Below are 13960 nucleotides of genomic sequence, written 5' to 3' on the forward strand. Positions count from 1 at the left end.
CTGGTGGTCGCGGACGCCGTCGGCATTTGTGCACCGCCGCCTACCCTTGGTGTGGGTGGGAAAGCGCGCAGAGGTTGCGAATTACCTCTCCCCCCAGCGTCGCCCGTTGTGCTCATCGGAACTCGCGGGTGCCGCCGACGAGGAGCCTGGCCGCAGCATCACCCTCTCCGCTCGTGGCATTGACCTCGTCACTCGCGTGTCTGAGTAGAAGGGAGTAACAGGCGTGTCTGAGGCTGATCCATATCAGGGAGTAGTAATGGGCGTGTTTGAGTAAAAAAACAGGCCCACGAAATGAGTGATTTTCTACTCTCCTTTTATTCAAAATATTTAGATAATCCATGCCACGTATCCAAATGCTTGTCCAAGTCATCTGAAGAATGGGCTACCAGCTCACCACTAGAGAAGTCAAGCTCAACAGCAGAAGAACTATGCCACCCTCACTGCCACTACAATCAAAAAGCTGGAGTCAATGCTGGACAAGCTAAAGGATGCATCAGTCAAGAATGCTGAAGCTGAAAGAGATAACCCATGCTTAGGAAGTATCCCCTTGCAGCCTTACTAAAAATGTTTAGCATCATTCCTTCATTGTGTGTTGAAGTGGTGGAGTTTTGTGTTTGCGTGATGATGTTTGTCTTTATAAATTTGTCTGATTTGTTTCTTTGTAATGATTGTTGGTGTATTGTGGGTCTTCTACCTACAATGACATCAGTTGCATAGCTGGGTTTTTCTTTTGAATCTCCCTTATCCTTGTCATCCTCCTTTCCTTCTACCCAATCAAATGGAGGATATCAGAAGAGGAGATTGAAAGCAACACCAACGTCAACAAGCAGATGCTATCATTACCACCACCATCTAGATGGAAGCAAGATGAAGAAAAGAAGGCCCTACTCTAGTTTCTTTGCCACCTTACTGCTTTCTATTCTCCCATCTACCCTACTCCAATGATGACCCCAGCAGCCAAGAAACATGAAGATTGAAGATTCTACACCGCTCGACAATAGAGGCTGAATGTCTACCTACCTCAGCAACAATAATCTTATTTTATTTCTCCTCCTTGTTTCTTTTCTCTTCGAATCTCGGGATGAGATTCCTTTTAAGAGGGTAGTATTGTCACACCCTAAATTTTTTGGATTTCAGGATGTGATTAAAAAGAATAATTAAACAATAATTTTCTCATAATTTTAAAATTTTTCCAACATTTATTTTCTTAACAAGAAATTTAGTATAGGAAAACAATTAATTGTTTTTTAAATTAAACAAAGTTGTTTTGTGTGTTGCATTCATGCTGGTTCATTGATTTTGGTTGTTTGAATTCAAATTTGAATTTGAATTCATGTTTGTTTTCCTTTTCAAACAATAGGAAAAATATTTTCCTTTTCCCTCCTTTTCTTCCCTCTCTTTCAGCCTGCTCCATCTCTCGGCCCAGCCCCGCAGCATCAGCGCAGTAGACAGGCCGTCCCAGCTCGGCCCCTCTCCCGACGCCAGCCCGCTCTCGCACTACTCCTCCACTTCGTCCGGTTGACACCCGGGACCCACTTGTCATCTTCCTCCTCCCGCTCTCGCCCATGCCCGCTCCCGTGCCGGATGCGAGCTCGAGTCCGAGCCGGACCACGCCGCCCTTGGCCTTGGGCCCACATGCCAAGGCCAGCTTCCGACCTATAAAAGCCGCTGCCACACCTGAAGCCGCTCACCAACCCCGCGCCCTCGAGCTCCAGCGCCGCAACCCTAGCCGTCGCCTAAGCTCGGACCCGTCGCCATCGTTCTCTGCTATCGTCGCCTTCCTATATGTGTCAACGACAACACTGCCCGGAGCACCGTGAGGAGGTGAGAAGGTTGTCTGTGAAGTTCTCGTGCGCTCCCGTGTCATCCTTTGCACGCACAAGCTTGCCGAAGACACGCGCCGCCGTGCCGAGCTGCTCCGCCGCATCGCCTCGCACTGTTATCACCTCAACCACCACGAAAACATCCTAGATCGTTTCGCCGTGCACCCCGCTTTGTCCAAGGCTAGATCCCATCACAAACCATGCCCGGACGCTCGATTTAGAGTGAGTTCTAACGAGTCCGCCGTCCGCCGTCGTCCCCCGCGCCGCCCATCTACTTCCAGACGACCGCAGCCATCTGACCGCGATCCAATGGCCCAGATCAGATCTGACCCGGGTCAACACCGGTCAACCCCGCTGCCGCACTGTTATTTTTGCTAAAGAGCCCCTAAGTTTTATAGTTTTTACACCCGAGGTCTAGTGCAGTCTAAAGTAATTAGATCTAGGTCCTTTTTCTTCTATTTTAGCCCCTGTACTTTAATAAAATAGTGCCTGCCATCCTAGATCCACTCTTTTGCACGTTAGACCTTCGGTTTATAAGCTTAATTAGGTTTTAGTCCTTGGTTTCTTTTAGTTTAGCCCCTCGAAGTTTAGTTTTCTCGCAATTAATCCCTTGAACCTTGTTTTGCTCATATCTTTAGAGTTTTAAATTTGTTATAAGTGATTCTTGTGCCTATGAGTTCGTGCTGACGCATAGATTAGTTTTATGGTCCTATTTTGGTGATGTAATGTTTTCTTATTTTAGTTCTTGTTTGCTTGTATGTACTTGTTTGACGCGCATAGAAGGATCGCTGTTTGAAATTGAAGATTAAGAGTTTCAAGAAAGCAAAAGCTGAAGAGCAGTAAGAGTAACTTTTCGTTGGAGAAAGGTAAGTGTCCCTAACGATCCTTCTATCTATGCTTTTTTACAAGAATACCATGCATGCATTAATTGGAACATGGAGTAACCACCCAGGAAAATAGTACAACCGTAAGACCAACGAGCTCTGGTCTTGGCTAATTAATTAGAGACTCTAGTTTATGATAGTCTTACTGAAAGGGCAAGAGGAGCTCATAGGTTATGCGATGGCTTGTCCAGTCAAGGGGTGTACGCACCACTTGGGGGAGGGTTCATCCCCTTATAAGGAAACCTTAGCGGGTTATCACTTATTAGGGAACCTTTGTAAAGGCCTCGTAGCGTCCCTATACAATCACACCTCGGTAGTGTGATAAGTGCTTTGCACAGCATGGTTGGGTCTAAAGTTCTTCTGAACTTTTACGTAACTTGTGGTGAAAGTGTACAACCTCTACATAGTGTAAAACTGATATATCAGTCATACTCACGATCAAGAGCGGCCTGGACCCTCACATGATTAATAAACTTGAAGATGGACTTAAATTGTTATTCTGGTTATTTCTTGTGGCCTTGCTAAGTACCAACTATAAGTGTACTCACCCTTGCTTACTGCTGCTCAGAAGAGGAAGGTGTGTGAAGTTTTCTGAAGATGATACTGAGTTCTAGGCGTACGCAACCCCCAGTCCATTGCCTGTGAAGTTTGGAGCCTCCGTTTCCATGATTAAGTTGTATATCTCTGATATTCTTTTACGTGATATTGTTACTGTTATTCACTGATGATATCACTGTATGTATGAAATTTGATCCTGGCATACATATATAGATAGCACATGATTTTATTTTAAAATCAGGTGTGACAAAGACCTGCTGGGCCGAAGCGTTGCGCGGTCACGCCACAGCATGACCGGTTGGCAGATAGACTTTTCCTTTTCCTTCATACGTAGGAGTATTCAACACGTTGCAAATAAAGAGAATAAACGGCCCATAAATTCCTAACTGCTGAAGACCAAAACTGCAAAGCCCAAACGAACAACCAGCCATAGCTGTCACTCTCTTCCTTCTGGTGACGCCCTTCACCGTAGGAACATGGCGACGCAGCCTATGTGTAGTGTTATCATCGTGGCAATGGACTCATGGAAACATGCACTTATTGAGTGCAATATGGCCAAGTGCGTTTGGGCCCTGGAGAAGGAGAGTGTAGAGCATACGTGCAAGGTTCAAGAACCTGATGCAAGAAGCTGGTTGCACTACCGGACACAAGAAAATTGCCGAGTGCCCTGGCACTCGGCGAAGGGCAAAATACTCTCGGCGAACCGTTTGTCGAGTGTAACACTCGTTTGCTGAGTGTAACACTCGGCAAACGGCACACGGCAAACTTTGAGTCGGCAAACACGGATTTGCCGAGTGTTTTCTGTCGCGCGCTCGGCAAAGTTTTTGCTGAGTGGCCAGAAAACACTCGGCATCCAATTTTTGAAAAAAATAAAAAAAAACCTGTTCTGCCGCCGCCGCCACCACCGGCCAGCCACCACCGCCAGCACCACCACCGGCCGCCACCACCGCCAGCACCACCAGCCACCACCGGCCACCACCGCCAGCACCACCAGCCACCACCGCCAGCCACCACCACCGGCCGCCACCACCGCCAGCTCCGCTAGCACCACCTCCCATGCCGCCATCACCACCGACCACCACCAGCACAACCCCACGTCGCCGCTTTGCCGAGAGGGCCCCGGCGCCGCCGGATCCGGCGAGGGAAGGGCCGGCGCCACCGGATCCGCCGGAGAGGGTGGAGGAGGGGCAGGGGTGCGTCGCCGCTAGGCCCCCTCCCCTCGATCCGCGGCCGCCACCTGGATCTAGCCGCCTCCGGAGCCCCCTCCCGTCGAGCCGCCCGGATCGGACCGGCGGCGGAGGGAGGGAGGGAGGAGGCCGCCCCGGCCGCCAGATCTCAAAGGTGGAGGGGCGTGGCCGGGAGGGGAAGGGTCGGAGGGGGGGCGCGCCCACCGGAGGAGAGGGAGGGGAGGGGCGCCGCCCGTGCTGGAGAAGAAGGAGGGGAGGGGCGCCGCCCACGCCGGAGAGCCGCCGGCCGGGAAAGGGAGGGGCGGCGCGTGGGTGGTGCGGGAGTGTGTGGGAGTCGCGCGTGGGTGAGGGGGGCCGGGGTAGGGGGGCGCGCGCGTGGGTGAGGGGGGCCGGGGGGGCATGCGTGGGCGTGGCCTTAATGTGGAGCCGGCGAGTTTGCCGAGTGTCCCACATTTGGGCACTCGGCAAACTACTTTATTTGCCGAGTGTCCCACTCGGCAAAGATTTTTTTCCATTTTTCACCTTTTCCACAACAATTTCTGATATTAGTTGATTATATTATGCGGTGATCACTCAACAATATATATTTGATTATTCTACTCATATTATTCCATTATTTTATGCGGTTATAATTCAAATGAAATTTATATCAATTAAAATTCTATAATTGCACTTAATACATTAAAATTATCTTACGGTTTCAAAAAAATATAAAAATTTCACATGGAACAATATATGTTCTCTATTGCCTATACAAAAAGTTTTGTAGTCAAAACAAAACTGGACCGTCACTCTAACCCTAATTCTTATCGAATCCTTCTCAACGCTACTATTCTTCTTCTGAGATGTTTCAGTTTGTAAACATCGTATGTGACGACATGTGCGAAATCTTCTCAATTTTTTACCGTAGCCTCCACATATGATATCATCACATCATGACAAATCTCATGATTTTTAGACTTCGCATGCTTTTTTTACAATTAAAAAAGCATTTGGCCACACATTCATGGTTGTGTTTCCTCAACAAAATGTTCAAAAATTCTTTTCATTTCATGGGTAAGGCCTCAAACTTGGCTAAATAACATGAATATAATTTTTCTACTCATTTTATTCTATAGTTTGAATCACTTGCAGTTCAAATTTGACATATACAAAAAAAATCCTTGAAATGCAATTAATTAATTAAATATAGCAAACAAATCCAAAAATGTACCAAATTTTAACATGGAGTACCAAATGTTGTAGGTGGGGAGTAGAAAAATTTTCAAGGTGAAAAGAGAAAAAAAACTTATTATTTTGCCGAGTGTCAAAAAAAAACACTAGGCAATTGCCTAGTGTTTTTTTTGACACTCGGCAAAGACCCGATTTGCCGAGTATTTTTTCTTTACTGAGTGTTTTTGGCTTGGCACTCGGCAAAGAAAAAATACTCGGTAATTTTTAGCTTTCCCGTAGTGTTGGTGGCAATGTTAGCAACACTGCCGCAGGAAGGCTGGACATGAGTGGTGATTACAGTGTGGGCTATATGGTTTGCGAGACGGAAAGCCATTCATGAAAATGTCTTTCAAAGTTCGCTGTCCACCCCCTGCTTCGTGGAGGGGTTCATTGCTGACCTAGAGGTGGTCAATGGTACGTTGAAGAAAAAGGTGAGCGAGAAGAGAAATAATCCTAAGTGAATTCCTCCTCCAACATGAAAATGGGCCTTTTTTTTTATTCATCGGCTTCGCCACCTTGTCCTTCTCTCCATTCATCGTCCCCATCCATCTCTATTTTTTTAAAGGAAGATTTTGCAACTGACCATCATCGCTGTTTAGAGATCGAGTATATGATGTCACTTCCATACTGCCTGTTTGAGCACGGTATAATATAAAAAGATTTTTATTTAATAGTGATTGTTTGCCACGTTATCACATCAAAGTACATAATACACGACATCAATCAATAAAGATGAAGATGATCTCCATATTTTATTGCGCTAGACAGTGAAAGCGCACTGATCTTCTTCACTGGATGCCAGCGTAGTCCGTGGGTCCGTACGGCTGGAGCCAGTCGGCGAGAAACCCTTCACCTCGCTTCCTCCTGGGGCTGTACCCCATGTCCCGGCACAGCTGATCATGGTACCACGTCGTGGCGGTGGCGATGCAGGATTTGAGGAAGAAGCCGCCACTGCGCCGCTTGGCCCATTGCCCCCACGACTCCCACTCCGCCACGCTCCGCTCCATGGCCGCGACGCTGGGGAGGTGCACCGTGCCGTCGAGCAGGTGCGCCACCCACTTGGCCATCATCTCGTAGGGGTAGATGCTCGCCGCGCTCTCCGCGTACCCGACCACCGCCATCTGCGGTATCCGGGGGTGCACGCAGTGCCTGCCGACATCGATCACAGTCAGCGTCGGACCACAGAAAGCAAAGGCAGAATAAAGAACACTTGTGCGCACTGACCTGTAGAGAGGAAGCATGGTGTCGGAAGGCTCCGCCACGATGATCTCGCGGAACCAGGGCGACGCAAACACGCCGCTCAGCAGCCGGTCGGCGTCGAAGCCGGTGGCGAGGATGACCACGTCGGCATCGACGCGCTCGCCCGTGCCGTCGAGAACCACGCCGCCGGCGCAGAAGCTGAAGGAGTCGCACCTCTTGAGCACGATGCCGCCCTCGTCGACCGCATCGTAGAACCTATCCGGGAGCACGCTGATCCGCCAGCCCAGCATCGCCGCCGAGAAGCTGTGGTCGGGCACCATCCCGTGCTTCCGCATCGGCATGAGAGCCTTGTAGTACGTCTCGGTCGCCCTGGCTATTAGCCATCTCATGGGAGTGAGCACCGTGGCGAGAAGGCTCAGGACGAACCCTTCTCCGGGCTTGTGAACCATCAGCTCTGCCAACCGGCTTGTCATCATCTTCTCGAAAAAAGCACCCCATTTAAGGTTGGGATCCATCGTCCAATTGGCAGTTCTGTAAACCAAGGTACATGGGTACTTGCTACCTGACAACCACGGATGAAGATTCCAGCATTGGATTGTGAAATTCGGAGAAGAAAGAGATTAGCATGCCAAGAACCTCTCCTTGCATTGCATCTCACCGTTGGCTTCAGCGCACTGCGCGACGATATCGATTCCTGACTTGCCGGAGCCGACAACGACGACACGCTTGCCTCTAGTCAGCTCATCGGCATCGGCGTGCGGCATGCGCGAGAAGTCCATGGAGTGGAGCACTTGCCCGTGGAACACTTCAGGGCCTGCTTCGTGGGGAAACTTAGGGTGCTTCGCGACGGCGTACCTCCCTACGCAGAGGATCAGGAAATCGAACTTGTACGTCTGTGAAAACGGGTGAAAAATCAAGATAGCAACTTCTACCATGCCCATTATTGCAAATTATCCCCAAACAAATATGCGGTAAATTTACAGTTTCTGTCCTTGTCCGTTGCAGCTGACCTGCACTGGCGTCCTAATCTCACCATTCGATATACTATACGTGAATCATGGAGCTCTGCCGTTGACCATACCTGAGCCTCCTCACATTCGCCGTGCTTCACGGTGAGGTGCCACTCGCCGGTGCCGTCGCCGAACGCCTCGCCGTTCCCCGACCACCGCTCCCACGCCGCCACCTCCTGTTCCGACGCGCCGGCGTACTCGGCGCCGAGCACCCTGCTGCCGAACCTGACGCACTCGAGGACGCCAAACTGCCGCGCGTACGCGGCCATGTACGCCGCCACCTGGTCGTTGCGCGGGAACTCATCGTCCTCGACGTCCGCTGGCCAGGGGAAGTCGGAGAACAGGAACGCGGCCGCCGGCGTCTGCAGCCTCGTGGAGGCCAGCGTCCGCGTCCACACGCCGCCGACGGCGTCGGCGGCCTCGAAGACAACCGGCCGGAAGCCTTTGGCCAGCACGTGCTTGCATGCCGTCAGCCCGCTCGGGCCGGCTCCGACGATGGCCACGCGTTTCTTGTTCACGTCCATTTGGGAGTGCTAGTCAAACTAGCTTGCTGGCATCCATGTGCGGCCACTGAGCGTGTATTTAAAGAGCATAACACGTTGTGGTTAGGTTTGTTTTGGTGAACTTGTCAATCTCGGTGACGACATGATCCATCCTTATAAATGGCTATTTTCATGGACGGGACGGTTGACACCATAGTCCGTCTCTGCAAATTGTTCTCCAGGTACGGGTGACGGCATAACCCATCCCTAGAAATATCATTCCTGCCCAAAATTAGCAATTTATTTTTGAATTTTTGAAAACTGTTTCCTGCAGTTTTTTAAAATTTCAGTTCCCGCCAATTTCACCCTAACAAGCTAGTGTGCGACCGAACAAGCTATAGTCATCAACATAAAATATGTAACATAAATATAAATTAAGCATATCAAATAATAGGAAAGTAGAACATATACATCATTAGAGTGTAGAGTGTACATAGACGACATGTTTTTCTACCACTCACGAAGGCTATCCATGATGGTACTCTCCCACTCACGAAGGCTAACGTATTTATCTTCCTGTGCTAATGAGTATTCATGTTGATAAAAGTTATCGCGCGAGTTGACCACTTCATGCAAAATGAACGACATAAATTGGCAACTACATTTAGAAGTTCTTGCTCATCACGTACGGTGTAGTTTCATCAATCTGCAATTAATAATGAATCCATAGAAAAATTAAGCAAGTGTTAGATAGATGCAAAAGCAATGTACACATATACATCTCTATGTAACAGTATCCCCTTACATGTTTGTGGTCAGTTGTGTATTTCCCGAGCACCCTGCTGTGCCGGCACACGTAATATCCATAGAACACAGAACACGCAGGTCGCTTTTGGCACAGAAAGTTTGTGCATACATCCATTTCGGGCCTCTCAGGGTTATAAGTAAATGTAGTGCTGGTAAGCTCCGTTTTAATTTAAAAAGTAAGTTAGTTTATATGTAATCTTTAGGGGAACAATTTGCACAATATTGGTGTACACCACAAGAAATTCACTAAGCCCTTGTTTACTTCCCTCCAAACTCCCAACTTTGCACTATGCAAAAAGAAGATTCCCCATCACATCAAACTTGCGGTATATGCATGGAGTATTAAATGTAGACGAAATCAAAAACTAATTGCACAGTTTTGTTGTACTTTGCGAGACGAATCTTTTGAGCCTAATTAGTCAATATTTGGACAATAATTTACAAATACAAACGAAATGCTACAGTGTCGCATTTATGGCAAAATGCCAATTTTGCAACTCCCAACTTGGGAAGTAAACAAGGGCTAACTTCTGTAGGATGTGTGTGTGTGTCTATATATATGTATGTATATGTATATGAATTCTTTATGTCTCTTCTTATCCCAATCTAGTGATGTCAAATATGGTCGTCCTTCCTTGCTTTGGCTATAGCCCAAAAGTAATCCAATGACCTCTGCAAAAATATTATATACGATTTTTCAGGCATGAAAGAGAAAGTATATATTATAACAAATGATAGAAATTAGACCCACTAGAAGTTGTAGGATGCCCATATGTAATGGTATCATCATATGCGCTATGTAGGTTGAAACCTTCTTCGTAGCATCTTTGTGAGCTTCTATTCATTTCACATTTTTCACTCAATGCATCTTAAGCTTAACTAGCTCGTCATGGTTGTCTTTCCACTTGGTTGGGAAGTTGTGCCTAGCCTCACAAATAGCATAAGGGTCAACGTACCCAGCCTTCTCATTGCATGTGCGTCATTTTATTCCATTCTATACAATGTATCGCAGTTAATTAGATATGCATAGTATCCGTAGGCCATAGCATATATACAAGATATTATCGATGAAGCACTTACATGCACCACATTCTAATGAGGTTTAACTCTAGTTCTCCGAGGTGGAACATGTGATGACTATCTCAAAAATCGAAGATGATGTCAGCCCTCGAACCGAATTTTGGTCCAAATACATCCGGTGGGTACCGTGCCCACAAGTCTTTGATCCAAGTCTACATGCCCTCGTGTACCAACTATTCATCCTCTACATTTCACTTGGAACCATTGAGATTGCCCAATCCAGTAGTAACGTGTCACACTCGGTTTTACAACAAAACCAAGTGCTACCTATATGTTTGCCAGGATCTAGTTTTATACATATAGTAACATCATAAGTGAATAACAACAACAGTATCAGGTGAATACAACAATAGTATCACCAAGTAAAGTTTATTTTACCACTAATTAGACTCAAAGTTACCATATAATCCTAGGAAAACTTACATGTCTCTTAAGCAGTTCACCACAGTCAATTCTGCACTAGCTTCGTGAAGCGTCCCCACATAAGTAGAGACTAAATGTGATACAATTATCAGTTCCAGGAGGCTGATAACACATTTATTCGACAGATAATTCAGTTACCGTACAACTCCCGGGGGAGTGGGCGTGAAAGCGACGCAACGATAAGAAGTAAATAAACAACAGCGGCTAACCAAGCGACTGCCAAAAGACAGCACTCGGGACTACACGGCAGCAGCAGCATCTTGGAAAGGCCAACACCACAGGCAGCGTTGGGTGCGGACACAACCTCTACTCAAGGTCTTCGGCGATGAAGTCCGGGTCTTCCTTTGTAGTTACGAAGCAAGGGTGAGTATGAACGTACTCAACAAGTCCAACCCCATCCACGGAGGGGGATACAAGCAAGTATATGCACATGATAGATCAAGGATAGGCTAGAGTTTATTTGCAATAAAGCTAGATTTTCAACACATGCATAGGCTCGTTTTCAAACAAATTTTTGTAAAGCTTTTCTTTGGTAACCGAACATGGAGTGGGGTTGATCCTACACAAAGGATCCAAGTTTTATTGCTATCGGACTCCCCGTCCGTCATAGCTCACGGCACAACTGCCGGACACTTTCAAAACCCAACACACACACACACACACACACACACACACACACACGCAAGCACGTACCCGTGACCATCCATGCCGTAACTCGTCCAATGCCGTGGACACGGCTACCCGGATAGGTTTTAACTCTGCAGAGGTTGTACACTTTTCCAACAAGTAGGGTACCGCAGCACGATCACCTTAGTGCCGGTGCGGATCCAAACAAAGCCATTACCCACCTTAGCTAAGACTGGCTAGCCCTCACGGGAGCACCCAAGGGGTTCATGGCTCATTCACGAGACCGTAACCGGGACCTAAGTCACCAAGATCTTACTCCTTTTCCATGGGCTCCCGTTGCTCTCCAGCACCCCTGAAGACTAACAGTTCAGCTAGTGGGATTTATGCTAAGCCGTTGCCCATACAACGGTCGAGTGGTTGCACGATGGTTGAATTAGGCAAGATGACACATCAACTCGGTCCTTAACCATGACAAGATGGATATCTCCCGACATTGCTCAACCACCAAGGTACGAGCACAACACCCTGGCATCCCACACAAGGAATACCCATCCATCCTGTCTACACATCCTTTTCCTTTGAGCCCAGAAAGCCATTTTTCTCACTTGCACACACACACACACATTTATTTTCCGAATACACCATTGTAATAATGATTGTAGTTAAGTAGCAATTTCCTAAGCATTCTAGCGGTGGTTATCGACTAAATAGAGCGAGTCATATTTAGAGACAACCATAGGGTAACAAGGAATGTTCATAACAATCAAGGGGTGGCTATCCAACCATGTCTTGCAATGAAATAATATGCATTTTGTAAAACGGGCTAATAGGTTGTGTTTGAAAAACTAGGTATTAAATATGCATCAAAGGGTGAGATTGGACTTGCCGTCTTCAAAGCCTTCCGGGAGTTCCGGCTCGTGCTGCTGGTCCTCGGGCTCGGGCTCGCGGTCAAACTCGTCCTCGGGATCCTCCTCGGGCAAACCGCGATCTACGGCACACACAAACGGACACACAAATAAATAAAAGAAAGATCGGTTTTTAACCGTGAGCTCCAAACAGAAAACGTGAACGAAAAATAGGTAGAAAGATTATTTTTGGGAAATTTGGATATGGATCGGCGGAAGTATTCTGGAGGATGACGTGGTAAAATTTGGGATCAATTGGAGGAAGTTTGGCGCATGAAATGACGGGTTAAACATGAATTAGGGGCTTAAACAGGAGGTTTAGGACCTATTTGTAATAAACCAGGGACCTATTTGTAATTCTTTCTGGAGGTGGAGGGGCTTGTCTGTGAAAATATTATGAGAGTGGTGGAAGGACCTGTTCATAATTTGGGAGAAGATGGGGGTCAGATCAGGATTTTTGGGAAATTTGTTCCTTCTTCTTCCAGGAATCAGAGGAAGAGAGAGGGAGTGGAGGGTGACCGGCGGCGGTCGGCCGGGTCCTGCCGGCGGCGAGCCGAGGGTCGGCGCGGCGGAGGGAGTGGAAGGGAGCCCATTTTGCCTCTCACCTCGGAGCTTTGAGGATGGGGAAGGGGGCGGCCGGTAGTGGCTAGGAGGTGGCGGCGCACGGGCGGCGGCGGGAGGCGGCGGTGCACGGGCGGCGGTGGCGAGCTGGGTGGTGGTGGTGTAGCGAGTGAGGCCGGGCGGCAGCCCCTTTTATAGCCGGTGAGAGAAGGGGCGACCGGGGTGGGATGGGGCCGGCGGTGGCCGTGGGTTCCGGCGGTGGGGGTCAGGGAAGGCGGCGCCGGCGGTGGGGACGGGGCCGGCAAGGTGGAGCGGGCGGCATGGCACCGGTTGTGTGGCCAGCCGAAGGTGCACTCGGGTGGGGGTAGGGGCCAGCGGCGGCGCACCGTGCGCGCGGGGTCGGCGCGGCCGGCTGGGCGGCGGGAGACGGCACGGGGCCCGGGGCGGGGCGCGGCCCAAGGCGGCCGGGCGGCGTGGTGCCAGGGAGGTGTGGGCGCCGGGAGGAGTAATGGCGCCGGGGGCCGGCCGGAGGAGTGGCGCCAGTAGAAGTGGCGCCGGGTGCCAGGGAGAAGAAAGGAGGAGAGAGAAGAAGGAAGGAGGAAGAAGAAAGAAGGAGAAAGGAAGAAGGAAAAAGAAAAAGAAAAGGGGAGGGGAAAAAGAGAAAGAAAAAGAGAGGGAACGGCGGCGATTGCGGCACGCGGTCGGAGCATGCACGCGGCGGTCTGACGACAGCACGCGACGAGATTTACGGGCACGGGTAAAGATGATGGCTGTCGGCTTAGGTGCCGGGATGGCGAAATCGCCGGGAGGTTTTTAGATTTCCGGGAGCTCTACTGTAAAAAGATTTTAAAAGCGATTTTTTTAATAGATGATTTTAGTTGGTGAATTCCGCGGGTGTTACACTTCGCCCCTGGGCTTGACGTCCCGGAGCTCCTTGTTCCGTCAGCTTGCTCAAGCAGATGACACGCACAGCGGATCGGCGGTCCAAGGCCGGCTGCGGCGCTCCTAGCTCCTGCGGATGCGGGGGATGGCAGCATGAGCTCAAGCCGAGAAGAGCAGCGGCATCAACAGGGGAGAGTAGGACGAGGGCCTCGTCCTCTAGAGGTGCCTTGGCGCGCACGCCAAGGAAACCAACAGCGGTGGCGCAGGTGTGCAGTGCCAGGAAACTGGCGGTGGCCGTGCGGAAAAAGAAAGAGAGCTG

At 49.2% G+C, this 13960-nt stretch overlaps 1 protein-coding gene across 1 annotated transcript; it reads right to left on the bottom strand.

Annotated features, from left to right (window-relative positions):
* Positions 1-6345: 6345 nt before the first annotated feature.
* LOC101776942 (probable flavin-containing monooxygenase 1) lies at positions 6346-8398 on the bottom strand. The gene is made up of 4 exons (XM_004973398.2): positions 7946-8398; positions 7523-7757; positions 6889-7426; positions 6346-6813 (listed from the first exon to the last, which is right to left on the bottom strand). Exons 1-4 carry the CDS (start codon positions 8396-8398, stop codon positions 6453-6455), a joined length of 1587 nt encoding a protein of 528 aa, XP_004973455.1. The 3' UTR covers positions 6346-6452.
* Positions 8399-13960: the final 5562 nt, after the last annotated feature.

This window comes from Setaria italica, chromosome VI (genome assembly GCF_000263155.2).
Source record: "Setaria italica strain Yugu1 chromosome VI, Setaria_italica_v2.0, whole genome shotgun sequence".
NCBI classification, from domain to species: Eukaryota; Viridiplantae; Streptophyta; class Magnoliopsida; order Poales; family Poaceae; genus Setaria; species Setaria italica.